We start from the raw sequence: 16,625 nt of genomic DNA, 5'->3' as shown, positions 1-16,625 counted from the left end.
CCAATTCACTCTATTTTTTGTACACCTTTCACCCTCCTGTATGTTCAGGGCCCGATCGCCCAAAATCTTTTTAAAGCCATCCTCCCACCTTCATTTTGGTCTCCTGGGTTTCCTTGTTCCCTCCAGCTCTTGACACATATATCCTCTTTGTCAACCTTTCCACACTTATTCTCTCAGTATGTCCAAACTATTTGAATACAACCTCTTCTGTTCTCCCTACTATACTCTTTTTATTACCACACATCTCACCCTTTCATTACTTACCCAATTAAACCACTTCGCACCACATATAATCCTCAAACATTTCATTTCTAACACATCCACCCTCTGCACAACCCTATCTATAGCCTATGTCTCACAAATATATAATATTGATGGAACTATTATTCCTCCAAACATACCCACTTTTGGTCTCCGACATAATGTTCTTTCTTTCCCCACAATCTTCACTACTCCCAGAACCTTTGCCCCCTCCCACACCTTATGACTCACTTCCGCTTCCATGGTTCTATTCACTACAAGTCCACTCCCAGATATCTAAAACACTTCACTTCTTCCAATTTTTCTTCATTCAAACTTACATCCCAACTAACTTGTCCCTAAACCCTGCTGAGCCTCATAACCTTCCACTTATTCACATTTACTTTCATCTTTCTCCTTTCCCACTCTTTTGCAATCTCGGTCACCAACTTTTTGCAGTTTCTTATTCAAATTAGCCACCAGTGCTGTTTTTTTCATACTATTCGCCATGTTCCGCATTAGCGAGGTAGTGTTAAGAACAGAGGACTGGTCCTTTGAGGGAATATCCACACCTGGCCCCCTTCTCTGTTCCTTCTTTTGGAAAAATAAAAAAAAAAAAAAATGAGAGGGGAGGATTTCCAGTCCCCCGCTCCCTTTCCTTTTAGTCGCCTTCTACGACATGCAGGGAATACGTGGGAATCATTCTTTCTCCCCTATCCCCAGGGATATATATATATATATATATATATATATATATATATATATATATATATATATATATATATATATATATATATATATATATTTTTTTTTTTAAACTTCGCCATTTCCCGCGTTAGCGAGGTAGCATTAGGAACAGAGGACTGGGCCTTTTTTGGAATATCCTCACCTGGCCCCCTCTGTTCCTTCTTTTGGAAAATTTAGAAAAAAAAAAAAAAAAACGAGAGGGGAGGATTTCCAGCCCCCCCGCTCCCTCCCCTTTTAGTCGCCTTCTACGACACGCAGGGAATACGTGGGAAGTATTCTTAATCCCCCTATCCCCATATATATATATTTTTTTTTTTTTATACTTTGTCGCTGTCTCCCGCATTTGCAAGGTAGCGCAAAGAAACAGACGAAAGAAATGGCCCAACCCCCCCCATACACATGTATATACATACGTCCACACACGCAAATATACATACCTACACAGCTTTCCATGGTTTACCCCAGACGCTTCACATGCCTTGATTCAATCCACTGACAGCACGTCAGCCCCGGTATACCACATCGCTCCAATTCACTCTATTCCTTGCCCTCCTTTCACCCTCCTGCATGTTCAGGCCCCGATCACACAAAATCTTTTTCACTCCATCTTTCCACCTCCAATTTGGTCTCCCTCTTCTCCTCGTTCCCTCCACCTCCGACACATATATCCTCTTGGTCAATCTTTCCTCACTCATTCTCTCCATGTGCCCAAACCATTTCAAAACACCCTCTTCTGCTCTCTCAACCACGCTCTTTTTATTTCCACACATCTCTCTTACCCTTACGTTACTTACTCGATCAAACCACCTCACACCACACATTGTCCTCAAACATCTCATTTCCAGCACATCCATCCTCCTGTGCACAACTCTATCCATAGCCCACGCCTCGCAACCATACAACATTGTTGGAACCACTATTCCTTCAAACATACCCATTTTTGCTTTCCGAGATAATGTTCTCAACTTCCACACATTCTTCAAGGCTCCCAGGATTTTCGCCCCCTCCCCCACCCTATGATCTACTTCCGCTTCCATGGTTCCATCCGCTGCCAGATCCACTCCCAGATATCTAAAACACTTTACTTCCTCCAGTTTTTCTCCATTCAAACTTACCTCCCAATTGACTTGACCCTCAACCCTACTGTACCTAATTACCTTGCTCTTATTCACATTTACTCTTAACTTTCTTCTCTCACACACTTTACCAAACTCAGTCACCAGCTTCTGCAGTTTCTCACATGAATCAGCCACCAGCGCTGTATCATCAGCGAACAACAACTGACTCACTTCCCAAGCTCTCTCATCCCCAACAGACTTCATACTTGCCCCTCTTTCCAAAACTCTTGCATTTACCTCCCTAACAACCCCATCCATAAACAAATTAAACAACCATGGAGACATCACACACCCCTGCCGCAAACCTACGTTCACTGAGAACCAATCACTTTCCTTTCTTCCTACACGTACACATGCCTTACATCCTCGATAAAAACTTTTCACTGCTTCTAACAACTTGCCTCCCACACCATATATTCTTAATACCTTCCACAGAGCATCTCTATCAACTCTATCATATGCCTTCTCCAGATCCATAAATGCTACATACAAATCCATTTGCTTTTCTAAGTATTTCTCACATACATTCTTCAAAGCAAACACCTGATCCACACATCCTCTACCACTTCTGAAACCACACTGCTCTTCCCCAATCTGATGCTCTGTACATGCCTTCACCCTTTCAATCAATACCCTCCCATATAATTTACCAGGAATACTCAACAAACTTATACCTCTGTAATTTGAGCACTCACTCTTATCCCCTTTGCCTTTGTACAATGGCACTATGCACGCATTCCGCCAATCCTCAGGCACCTCACCATGAGTCATACATACATTAAATAACCTTACCAACCAGTCAATAATACAGTCACCCCCTTTTTAATAAATTCCACTGCAATACCATCCAAACCTGCTGCCTTGCTGGCTTTCATCTTCGCAAAGCTTTTACTCCCTCTTCTCTGTTTACCAAATCATTTTCCCTAACCCTCTCACTTTGCACACCACCTCGACCAAAACACCCTATATCTGCCACTCTATCATCAAACACATTCAACAAACCTTCAAAATACTCACTCTATCTCCTTCTCACATCACCACTACTTGTTATATATATATATATATATATATATATATATATATATATATATATATATATATATATATATATATATATCTTTTAAACTATTTGCCATTTCCCGCGTTAGCGAGGTAGCGTTAAGAACAGAGGACTGGGCCTTTTTTGGAATATCCTCACCTGGCCCCCTCTGTTCCTTCTTTTGGAAAATAAAAAAAAAAAAAAAAAAAATGAGAGGGGAGGATTTCCAGCCCCCCACTCCCTCCCCTTTTAGTCGCCTTCTACGACACGCAGGGAATACGTGGGAAGTATTCTTAATCCCCTATCCCCAGGGATATATATATATATATATATATATATATATATATATATATATATATATATTTTTTTTTTTTTTCAAACTATTCGCCATTTCCCGCGTTAGCGAGGTGGCGTTAAGAACAGAGAACTGGGCCACTGAGGGAATATCCTCACCTGGCCCCCTTCTCTGTTCCTTCTTTTGGAAAATTAAAAAAAATTGAGAGGGGAGGATTTCCAGCCCCCCGCTCCCTCCCCTTTTAGTCGCCTTCTATGACACGCAGGGAATACGTGGGAAGTATTCTTTCTCCCCTATCCCCAGGGATATATATATATATATATATATATATATATATATATATATATATATATATATATATATATATATATATATATATATTATTTTTTTTTTTTCAAACTATTCGCCATTTCCCGCGTTAGCGAGGTAGCGTTAAGAACAGAGAACTGGGCCACTGAGGGAATATCCTCACCTGGCCCCCTTCTCTGTTCCTTCTTTTGGAAAATTAAAAAAAATTGAGAGGGGAGGATTTCCAGCCCCCCGCTCCCTCCCCTTTTAGTCGCCTCCTACGACACGCAGGGAATACGTGGGAAGTATTCTTTCTCCCCTATCCCCAGGGATAATATATATATATATATATATATATATATATATATATATATATATATTCTTTCTTTCATACTATTCGCCATTTCCCGCGTTAGCAAGGTAGCGTTAAGAACAGAGGACTGGGCCTCTGAAGGAATATCCTCACCTGGCCTCGTTCTCTGTTCCTTCTTTTGGAAAATAAAAAAAAAACGAGAGGGGAGGATTTCCAGCCCCCCGCTCCCTCCCCTTTTAGTCGCCTTCTACGACACGCAGGGAATACGTGGGAAGTATTCTTTCTCCCCTATCCCCAGGGATAATATATATATATATATATATATATATATATATATATATGGATTTGCATGTAGCATTTATGGATCTGGAAAAGGCTTATGATACAGTTGATAGAGATGCTCTGCGGAAGGTATTAAGAATATATGGTGTGGGAGGCAAGTTGTTAGAAGCAGTGAAAAGTTTTTATTGAGGATGTAAGGCATGTGTACGTGTAGGAAGAGAGGAAAGTGATTGGTTCTCGGTGAATGTAGGCTTGCAGCAGGGGTGTGTAATGTCTCCATGGTTGTTTAATTTGTTTATGGAAGGGGTTGTTAGGGAGGTGAATGCAAGAGCTTTGGAAAGAGGGGCAAGTATGCAGTCCGTTGTGGATGAGAGAGCTTGGGAAGTGAGTCAGTTGTTGTTCGCTGATGATACAGCACTGGTGGCTGATTCATGTGAGAAACTGCAGAAGCTGGTGACTGAGTTTAGTAAAGTGTGTGAAAGAAGAAAGTTAAGAGTAAATGTGAATAAGAGCAAGGTTATTAGGTACAGTAGGGTTGAGGATCAAGTCAATTGGGAGGTAAATTTGAATGGAGAAAAACTGGAGGCAGTAAAGTGTTTTAGATATCTGGGAGTGGATCTGGCAGCGGATGGAACCATGGAAGCGGAAGTGAATCATAGGGTGGGGGAGGGGGCGAAAATCCTGGGAGCCTTGAAGAATGTTTGGAAGTCGAGAACATTATCTCGGAAAGCAAAAATGGGTATGCTTGAAGGAATAGTGGTTCCAACAATGTTGTATGGTTGCGAGGCGTGGGCTATGGATAGAGTTGTGCGCAGGAGGGTGGATGTGCTGGAAATGAGATGTTTGAGGACAATGTGTGGTGTGAGGTGGTTTGATCGAGTAAGTAATGTAAGGGTGAGAGATGTGTGGAAATTAAAAGAGCGTGGTTGAGAGAGCAGAAGAGGGTGTTTTGAAATGGTTTGGGCACATGGAGAGAATGAGTGAGGAAAGATTGACCAAGAGGATATATGTGTCAGAGGTGGAGGGAACGACGAGAAGTGGGAGACCAAACTGGAGGTGGAAAGATAGAGTGAAAAAGATTTTGAGCGATCGGGGCCTGAATATGCAGGAGGGTGAAAGGCGGGCAAGGAATAAAGTGAATTGGATCGATGTGGTATACCGGGGTTGACGTGCTGTCAGTGGATTGGGTCAGGGCATGTGAAGCGTCTGGGGTAATCCATGGAAAGTTGTGTGGGGCCTGGATATGGAAAGGGAGCTGTGGTTTCGGGCATTATTGCATGACAGCTATAGACTGAGTGTGAACGAATGGGGCCTTTTTTGTCTTTTCCTAGCGCTACCTCACACACATGAGGGGGGAGGGGGATGGTATTCCATGTGTGGCGAGGTGGCGATTGGAATGAATACAGGCAGACAGTGTGAATTGTGTGCATGGGTATATATGTACGTGTCTGTGTGTGTATATATATGTGTACATTGAGATGTACAGGTATGTATATTTGCATGTGTGGACGTGTATGTATATACAAGTGTATGGGGGTGGGTTGGGCCATTTCTTTCATCTGTTTCCTTGCGCTACCTCGCAAACGCAGGAGACAGCGACAAAGCAAAATAAATAAATATATATAAATATATCAATAAAAATTGAGAAAGGAATGCCAAAGCTTAAAAATAAAACCCCGTAACAAACTTCCATTTCAGGACAATTTGGATGCCGCATTCGCTTCTGCAATTGATGGTCAATATCATAAGCAGCATCAAAACTGTCTTGAAATATGTCTTTTCTTAAAGTAGGGAAAAACTATAAATTGTGCAAGATAGCAAAACGTGGGGATACAAATTTACATGCCAGATAGAGCCATATCAATGGGAGAAACATTGTCCTTTCAACAGTCTTTTACTTTTGTCACACCAGTCTTTCCATGGGTACCTTGATGAATGAAATAAAAGATAATCCACAATTTTTTTCATTTGTTGTACAGATTAGTGATTTCTTTGCTCATCTCTACACATGTCAGAAAGATTCCTTTCTCAGAAAAAGAATAAAAAATGGGCTTAGTGAAGACAATTATGCAAGAGATATAGAAGAATGCAAAGTAGGGGAGCCAAGCATGCCAACCAGCAGCAAGGTCATCAAAGTGCTTGGGTGGATGGAGGAAAGGAGGACGGGAGTCTACAGCTCATATCCTGTCTATCTTGGTATAGTGTAAACAAAGGGGCCACAGGGACAAGATTTATTAGTTAAGACGAATTGGACCGATATTATATCCTTGCCTTTGTTTACTTGCTAAACAATGGGATAAAAGAAGGCAAAGGCTGACTTATATACTGCCCGCAATAATCATACAGTAACACGAGTAGCACACTTGCCATAAAGATACTGAAGCAAATGATTTTCCAATTTATATTTCCATCCTATGAATCAAAGAAATAGCAAAATCAACTTCTTATCAAGTGCAGAATGATGACTGGAGCAAAAGTAAGTTACTTTGTATTATTTGGTCACTGAATGAACATTACTGCTGTACTGTCATATGAATATGATTTCTTAGTGGCACCTGTACTGGAAATGATTCTCTAGTGGTGCAAAGACTACAAGCTGTGACAAGAATGGTGAGCGGCAGACGTTGCTGGGTGGGTGTGTGTGTGTCGCAGCTTGGACTGGACCCTACCCATGAGGGGCGTCGCCACACCGGCCGAGCATCGCTGCTGCCCGTGGTAGTAGTAGGAGTAGGAGGTGTAGGAGGGCTCTAGCTCCACCTTGTAAGTTGGATCCATGGTGCAGATACCAATCAAGGGCATCTGCAAAGGGGATAGTTGAGATGCCTAGACCCAGGAGACTGAGAGAAGGAGAAAAGAGAGGCAAAGGAAATTCTGGGTTCTGAGGATACATAGGTCATAAAGATAATGAGTTATGCAGAAGGGAGGACTGGAAAATACTACCTAAAAGACACATTTGACCACTGAAGAACTGGACTAAGAACAGGCAAGAAACCCCACTTATTCAAGGAAAACTGAATTTAAAAGAAAAGTCAAAAGTACAGCAAAATCAGGAGAAACTTTTAGTTAAGAAGAATCAGTCAGTCAGTCACTGACAAGACTGATAAAACAAAAATCATACCAGAAGTATTCAAACAGAAATTACTTCAAGTAAAAACTGATTCAGAACGATTTTGATTTCATATTTATCGAAAAAGTCAGAGATAGTGGACTAATAAAAGACATTTACAAAATGAATCGGAACTGACTCCCACTGAAAAAGATAGTCGGGCAATCTTGACTAGGAAACCAGCTGAACCACCAACGACGATGTACCGGTAAGTCAGGACTGGCTTGTCTGCTGCTTAATATAAAACAAGGATCACTTTCTACATAAGGATAAAGGTTCTGGACACTCAAGGATGACCATATGAGGGAGGAGGATGCTACCAAACATGAATGGATTCAAAACAAAAATGTCAAAACTTTAGAGGGTTAAACAAGACACCATAACTTGTATGAGATTTACATCCAACCTGTTGAAGTAACGTTTTGATGGTCATATTAAGTTTACCATGGTTCTATACCTCTACAAGCAGTTTTAAGGATCCAGCTATATGACCCTCAGAGATCTTATTTCAATAATTAGTGAGGTAGCTTTAAAGGCAATATCACTTTCCCAAACAATCTTTTCATGCCAACATGCTATAAAAAAAATTCATGAGGAACCCATACTATGAGGTACAACTGGTACCAAAGAAATGTGACAAGTGCCACCATGATCCAAACCTGACAGCCTCACTCCTAGCTAGGGTGTCATGAGTGCCACTATGACCCAGCTCTGACAGCCTTGCTCCCAACCAGGTTGTCATGAGTGCCACTATGATCCAGAGATGAAAGCCTCACTCCCAGCCAGGGTGTCATGAGTGCCACTATGACCCAACCCAAACAGCCTCGCTCCCATCCAAGTTGTCATGAGTGCCACTATGACCTAGCTCTGACAGCCCCACTCCCAGCCAGGGTGTCACAAGTGCCACTATGACCTAGCTCTGACAACCCCACTCCCAGCCAGGGTGTCATGTATGCCACTATGACCTACCTCTGGCAACCTCACTCCCAGCCAGAGTGTCACAAGTGCCATCATGACCCTGACATGACAAACTCACTCCTAGCCATGCTCTGGGGTGTCACAAGTGTTACCATGACATGACAGCCACACTTGAAGTTGGTCACAATGAACATGACACGACAGCTTCACTCCCAGCCAAGGTCCCTCATGTAAATGGACTCTTGTCAGCTTCTGGTTGCTAAACTGCACCAACCGCACACTCATACAACAATTAATAAAACTGTTATACAAGACAATCAAACATGCTAAATACTCATAAGCAACTGATATGAAAACTGATGACATGCAAATATTCAAGTTAATAATATCAAAGTTTTATAACACTAATGAATATGTAAATGAAAACTAAAATCCGCAAATGAAAACTAAAATCCACACCCTCTATCTCATACATTTTGGAAATCAGGTTACCCTCATCACTGGGATGCTTATGATGTAGACATCACTAAAGTATGATGCTGTAAGGAACTTCACCTCAGGTATACCACAATAATTCACCTCAGTGCATTCACTGATAATCAAAGGTGTTCCAAGTAACCCTATTCTCTTAACATGAACACATATGGTGTTAAGACTAACCTATTATATCAAAGAACTTCACAAAATCTTGCAAATCCTGAGTAACATCACCATTCTCATACCATTGTTGTATGCTTCATACATTTTCAGACACATAAGAACTTTATATCCAAAGTCCCTCACACCTAGGACACCAGCATCTTCATGAGAGACACTAGTAGCACCATAATCCTCACTAACTCATCAGTAGCACGTACCCTTCCTTGATACTCACCATGATCTCTAACATTCACGAGCAGCACCACGATCTTTCCTGACACATTAGAATAATTTTTCTAACATTCACCAACAGCAACATTACCCTACTTAACACTTCCCAACAGTGCCATTACCTTCCCTAATAATTATCACCTGCACCATAACCTTCCAAAATGCCCACCTCCAGAAACATGATCTTCCATTACTAACACTCAACAACAGCACCGTAACCTTCCACGATACTCACCAGCAGCACCATGATCTTCCCTGATATTCCAGCTGCACTATGTATGACCTTCCTCAACACTAAACAGCACCATAGTCTTGCATAGCTCACCATCATATCATGATCTTCCCTAATATTCACCAGTGGCACCATAATCTGGACTAATATTAAATAAAGCATCAGGACACTCATCAATAATTCCACCAACAGTAGCACCATAACCTTCCCTATGACTCAAGGTACAGTACTCACCATTAGCACTAGAACATGCACCAGCAGCTCTGTGATACTCACCAGTAGCACCATGACGGCAAGGACGACGAAGAGGACGGCATACCAGTGCTCAATGATCCAACGCTGCAGGTTGGCCAGGGACTTGTCACTAAGTAGCAGCTCCCTGAGAGTGGCCAGTGGGCCAGAGGGGTCCACCTGCAAAAGGTCATCATCACAAATTCTCAAAGGTGCACATCAAACAGAAGGTTCTTTGACAGAAAATAGCTTACATTTTTAATATGATAAGGGTATTATTCTCACTTAATAAAGCTGCTTTAATTCTCTGATGACATAAGATGATGGATGTACAAACCTCTCTACATTTCTTGAACACATCACAGTAGCCCTTGTAATTGTTGCAGGGCGTACCAGCCTTGGCATACATGTCTGGGATATCATATGGCTTTACATTCCACTCAAACGAAGACCTGTCATGAAGGGAGAGAACCATGATGGTTACGTAAGGTGCACCATCTCATACCCACTTGTGATCATTTTCAGCAGTCTGACCATGAAAAAATTAAGCAATTGAACAATAGGTGTTTAGCATGTTCATTGTGGTACCTGCACTGTGAAAACAAAGGGTCTTTGAATACGATAACTCAATATTTTTGGTGTTGCAGGGATAAATGTTCAAAGGGAGTGTGGTTTCAGACTGGTGTATGTTGGGGAGGTGTTCAAGACTGAGCTGGCAGGGCACTTGTTCAGTGTATATTGGGTCATTTCACTGTTTACGTGTTGTGTTAGCATTGTGTTTGTTGAGGGAAGGGGGATCTATGAGTAAAGGATACTGAAGTGTGAGGCAAGTATAAACTTATCATTTCTACTTTGGGATTGATATTTAGATTAGGAGTGGTTTGGATATTACAGGACTAGTGCTGTTGCAAAAATCTGAGTGCTGACCACTTTGAGGTGGGATTATACCAGGAGGATTTTTGTTTCCTTGTGTAGGAATTGAATGCATATGATTGTTCGGGAGTCAGTGATTGAGCTGAGTGCTCTATTTTGTATAGTTTGCTGCTTTGGTGTATGACCAGACCTGTGAAGTGTAGGGGAAGATGAACTGTTTGTAGAGGAAGTGAGAGGATTCTTTTCTTGTACAAATTGGGTGCCATTTAGTCTTCTGAGGGCATTTAATTTGTGTGTTCCTTTTCTGATGATGCATTTGGTATAGGGAATGAATATCATTTGTATATTCTATGTGATGCCAAGAATAGCTGGCATTTTGTTCGATGGGATTGACTGTCCATCCATACAAGATGACTAGAGGGTGTACATTGGATATGTATCTGTCTCAGATCAAAAGTTCAAAGTGTGACTGAAGACTTAGGAAGATTTCTTTTCCACACTTGATCACCATTTCCTGCATTAGCAAAGTACACCTGGGACAGACAAAGAAAGGCCCAATCAGCCCACATCCATTCTCTAGCTGTCCTGTTTAATGCAATGAAAACACAGCTCCCTATTCAGAATCAGGCCCCACAGAACTTTCCGTGGTTTACACCAGATGCTTCACATGCCCTGGTTCAGTCCAATGACAGCACATTGACCTCGGCATACCACATCATTCCAATTCACTCCATCCCATGCATGCCTTTGGACATTTATTTCTCAGTGAGCAATTTTTCCACTTGTGTAATGTAGGGCTGCATGTTTGTTGATATTACTGTGGTGTCAAGATGTTGTGATGAGATTATGAGTTCATCTGCATATAAGAGGACCCTCATGCTGTGATTTGCCAGGGATAATAAGAGATCATGCAGTAACAGACCAAAGGAGGGTCTGAGAAAGAGCATCTTGAGAAACTCTACTTGACAGTTTGAGGGTTTGAGCTGAAGTCACTAGCACGATGGTTGGTTATGAAGTTGGCAAACCACATTTTGTAACTGTTCTGGAGAGTGTTGTTAAGTATCTATTGTGTGAGGATGTCTGGGTATGGTGCCAAATACTTTCCTGATGTCTGTGGCTATGGTTATTGCTTAGGATGGAGCTTGTGGTTGGTTGAAGTCACATATATGCTGTGTGGGGTCTGTGTGTAGTGTGATGGTGGAGTGGCTGGGTCTGAAGCCATGTTGTATGGGTCAGAGTGGGATATTTTCCTTGATTCTGATGTAGATCAGACTTTCAAAGAGTTTGAATACTGAAGACAGAGATGATATACATAGGTTAATAGGAGGAAGAGGAAATGGGTGGTTTGAAGGGTTTCAAGACTGGCATTATGTTGGTTGGTGTACAAATGTTTGAGAATTTATTGAGCAGACAGAAGTGATTGAAAACACTTGTAAGTCCTCACACTGGAAAAGGGCCAAAGTGTTTTATAAGAAAGTTGAATATATTATCAGGAACTGTTACAGAAAAGTTCTTTAAAGTTTTAACTTACAGTGCTTGTATCAGTGGGGATGAAGGGTGGGTTTAGCAGCTGTTTCTGGATGGATGAAGCAAACTTGGGGGAATTGTCAAACATAATAAGGTGACAAAATGACAGAGATAGAGAGAGTGTGATGACATAATGGCGACATAAGTCTGTAACAATGTCACAAGAAATATACACATGAAAAATTATTTCACATTTATCAGGCTGATGTTCAATATTGCCTAATGTTCATACTGAAACAAGCTGATGAAGCTTAGTATACATATCCTGGAACTAACAAATGAAAAAATGTAAAAACAAATTTCAGTGACAAAAATATTAAAAACAGTTGTAAGAAATAACAATCAGAGACAGCATTCTGTCAATGAAAAAAACTTTATTGTTTATCTTAACAAGTAAAGAAGTAAACTTACAGACACTGCTGATTCTCGCCAGGCAATTTACAGCAAAGTTCACAAGACTTGGTGATGGGATCACCATGGTTGCGCTCACACTGGCATGACTCAAGACCATAAGCCAAGCAAATCGAGCCGCTGCACTCACCCTTGTAGCATACAAACTCTTCATTGCAGATAGTCTGGAATATATAAATAACATGTGTTATTTCTGGTTCAAATGCTCTTGCTTAAACAATGTATAAATCCTTAAAGGTTAGTGAGGGATAATTTAACAAATGGATTAGTATATGGGACAAAATTTGGTTATTTGCTCTACGAATACTAAAATCTCCTTGGGCAGAAAGAAAACTTCCCACATATTCCCTGTGTGCCACTAACAGTGACTAAGAGGGCAGAAGCAGGGAACTGCAAACCTTTCCCTTGTTTATCAACTTATCAATCTATACAAGTTGGAATAAAAGACAGAGCCAAATAAGGAGTGATCATCCTCCTCAAGGCTTAGGCTAAGGTGTCTGAATGGTTTGGATGAGATGAGAAGGGAGAGATAGATAGTATGTATGAAGAAAGGAATCAAGATGTTCTAGCTAAATGTGAAATAAAGTTCAAAGGAAGCATTAAAAATGGTTTGGGAATGTCTTAAGGGTAAAGTCAGGCATTAATATGTGGAAGAGCTATGGGAGGGATACAGCTGAAGGATAAGAAGATGAGAAGGGAAAGATAAGTAGTATTTTTTATTCATTCATTTTATTATGCTTTGTCGCTGTCTCCCGCGTTAGCGAGGTAGCGCATGGAAACAGACAAAAGAATGGCCCAACCCACCCACATACACATGTATATACATACACGTACAAACACGCACATATACATACCTATACATCTCAACGTATACATATATATATATACACACACAGACATATACATATACATACATGTACATAATTCATACTGTCTGCCCTTATTCATTCCCGTCGCCACCTTGCCACACATGAAATGAAGAACTCCCTCCCCCCTCATGTGCGCGAGGTAGCGCTAGGAAAAGACAACAAAGGCCACATTCGCCAGCTGTCATGTATAATGCAGCGAAACCACAGCTCCCTTTCCATATCCAGGCCCCACAAAACTTTCCATGGTTTACCCCAGGCGCCTTGGTTCAATCCATTGACAGCATGTCGACCCCGGTATACCACATCGTTCCAATTCACTCTATTCCTTGCACGCCTTTCACCCTCCTGCATGTTCAGACCCCGATCACTCAAAATCTTTTTCACTCCATCTTTCCACCTCCAAGTTGGTCTCCCACTTCTCGTTCCCTCCACCTCGGACACATATATCCTCTTTGTCAATCTTTCCTCACTCATTCTCTCCATGTGACAACACCATTTCAAAACACCCTCTTCTGCTCTCTCAACCACACTCTTTTTATTACCACATATCTCTCTTACCCTTTCATTACTTACTCGATCAAACCACCTCACACCACATATTGTCCTCAAACAACTCATTTCCAGGATGTTGTAGCTATGAAGAAAACAAAGCTCAATGGTAAAGGGTAAGAGTGATTTGGGAATGTCATAGGCTTAAAGTCAAAGGTAATGTGTGGAAAAGAGATAGGGAAGGGGAAACACTTCTGCTGAAGGAGTTGTGGGAATTGGTGAAAGAAGTATAAGAAGTGAAATCCAGAATAATGAATTTAAAAATGAAAGTGGACTACTATAGGAGAGTGATAACTTGCACTTGTGCACCCGTACCTGATACTTTCTTTTTCTTTCATACCTATTAGCTATTTCCTGTCTCATTTGCCCAAATCCCTTCTCTAGCTGTCATGAGCAATATACCAAAATCACAGCCTCCTCTCCACAACCAGACCCCAAAGACCTTTCTTCATATACCTTGGCACAATCCACTGACAGTACAGTACATTGTCCCCTGTGCAACATGTTGCTCCAATTCACTGTACTTCATATGCACCTTTCATCCTTCTCCATGTTCAGTCCCCAAAATCTTTTTCACTCCATCCTTCCATTGCCAATTTGGTCTCCCCCTTCTTCCCATCTCCTCTACTTCTGACACACATATCCTCTTTGCCAAACTCTCCTCACTTATTCTCTCTATATGCCCAACCCATTTCAACACACTCTCCTTATGTGTCTACGCAACACCTCTTTCTTATCCTTTTATCACTTACTCAATCGAAGCATTTCGCACCACATATTGTATCCAAACATTTCATTTCCAACACCATCCATCTCCACACATCTTTATATATAATAACCCATGCCTTACATCCACATAATATTGTTGGAACTACTTAAACCTTGAAACATAACCATTTTCGCCCTCTTCCATCCATTCCTCAATGCTCAATGGTCCTTTGCCCCTTCATCCACCCTACGATTTGCTTCAACTTCCACTGTTTTATTTGCAGCCATGTCCACTCCCATGTATCTACAACACTTCACTTCATTCAATTTTCTTCAATCAAACTTGCACCCCAAAATAACCCATCCCTCTACCTTACTAGACCTAGTAATCTTGCTTTTATTCACATTTACTCTCAACTTCCTCCTTTCACACACTTTTCTAAACTGAGTCACCAACTTTTACAATTTCTCTCTTGAATCTGCAACCAGTGATGAGTTATCAGCAAACAACACAAGACTCACTTCCCAGGCTCCCCCCATAGCCAATAGACAGCATATTTGCTCCCCTCTCTAAGACTCTTTTATCTACCTCCCATAACAACCTATTCATAAAGTAATTAAACAGCCATGGCGACATTGCACACCCCTCCCACACATTAACTTTCACTTAGAACAACTCACTTTCCTCTTTTCCTAATCGAACACATACTTTACATCCTTCATAAAAACTCCTCAGTGGTGCTAGCAGCTTTCCTCCCACACCATATATTCTTAAGACCTTCCACAAAGAATCTATCTCAATCAACCCTATCATATGCTGTCTCCAGATCCATATATGCCACACGCAAATCCTTCTGTTTCTCTATGTATTTCTCACACAATCATAAAAGCAAACAAACAATCCATTCATCCTCTACCATCTATGAAACCACAATGTTCCCCCCCCAGTCTGATGTTCTGTTCATGCCTTTACCTTCTCAGTCACTATTCTTCCATACAACTTACCAGGTACACTAAACAAACTTATATGTCTGTAGTATGGACAATCACCTTTATCCCCTATGCCTTTATACAATGGTAATATCCATGCATTTTGCCAGTCTTCAGGCACCTTACCATGATCCATATATACCTTGAAAATCCTCGTTAATCAATTGTCAACACAGTCATCTGCTTTCTTACGATTCATTTGCAATGCCATCCACTTCAGCTGCTTTGCCACATTTCATCTTACATAAAGCTTTCAACACATCTCTCTTTGCCAAATCACTCTACATGACTCTCTTCCTTTGCATACCACCCCAACCCCAAATGAGAAGTTGACAAAGAGGATATATGTGTCAGAAGTGTAAGGGACAAGATGAGGGAGACCAAAGTGTTGGAGATGAAACGTGAAAAAGATTTTGAATGATCTGGATGTGAACGTGCAGGAGTGTTAAGGTTGTACACAGGACAACGAATTGGAGCAATGTGGTATACAGGGGTTGACGTGCTGTCAGTGGATTGAATCAAGGCATGTGAAGCGTCTGGGGTAAACCATGGAAAGCTGTGTAGGTATGTATATTTGCGTGTGTGGACGTATGTATATACATGTGTATGGGGGTGGGTTGGGCCATTTCTTTCGTCTGTTTCCTTGCGCTACCTCGCAAACGCGGGAGACAGCGACAAAGCAAAATAAATAAATAAAATATATATATACATATATATCATCTGGAATCTTCTCACTTCAAAGGAGGCCATCATATCCCTATTACCAGATGCAGCACAACCTTGAAGCTGCAAGAGCTTTCTAAAAGGGTTTCCTGGGATTATATAACTAATAAACAGAATTTAGGCACATTGCAGCAGGACCTGTGGAGTGGATCACCTACCTTGTTAGGCTTGTTTGATGGAGACACTGTGGACCACGACCATTACAGAAGGAGGAGTCTCGGCAGCCATTGTCATCACGACACTTGTCACCCACCCTCAGGCGGCAGTCATGTGTGCAGCAGGGACCCTGCAAGGAA

General features: G+C 41.3%; 1 protein-coding gene across 4 annotated transcripts in view; it reads right to left on the bottom strand.

Annotated features, from left to right (window-relative positions):
- Positions 1-16,625, bottom strand: part of LOC139765712 (disintegrin and metalloproteinase domain-containing protein 10-like) — a 310,501-nt gene that overhangs the window by 11,543 nt on the left and 282,333 nt on the right. For 3 of the 4 annotated variants that reach the window (XM_071693502.1, XM_071693499.1, XM_071693500.1), the window contains 3 exons: positions 12,491-12,654; positions 10,017-10,131; positions 9,725-9,859 (listed from right to left, as the gene is read on the bottom strand). In XM_071693502.1, coding sequence (XP_071549603.1) covers positions 9,725-9,859; positions 10,017-10,131; positions 12,491-12,654 — 414 coding nt within the window. Of the gene's footprint in view, positions 1-6,736; positions 7,122-9,724; positions 9,860-10,016; positions 10,132-12,490; positions 12,655-16,625 lie in introns of those variants that run through there. The other variant, XM_071693501.1, reaches the window with a different exon arrangement.

Source organism: Panulirus ornatus, chromosome 55 (genome assembly GCF_036320965.1).
Source record: "Panulirus ornatus isolate Po-2019 chromosome 55, ASM3632096v1, whole genome shotgun sequence".
In the NCBI taxonomy this organism is placed as follows: domain Eukaryota; kingdom Metazoa; phylum Arthropoda; class Malacostraca; order Decapoda; family Palinuridae; genus Panulirus; species Panulirus ornatus.
Note: the sequence above shows the minus strand (reverse complement) of the source record. Positions and strands in the feature narration are given on the sequence as shown.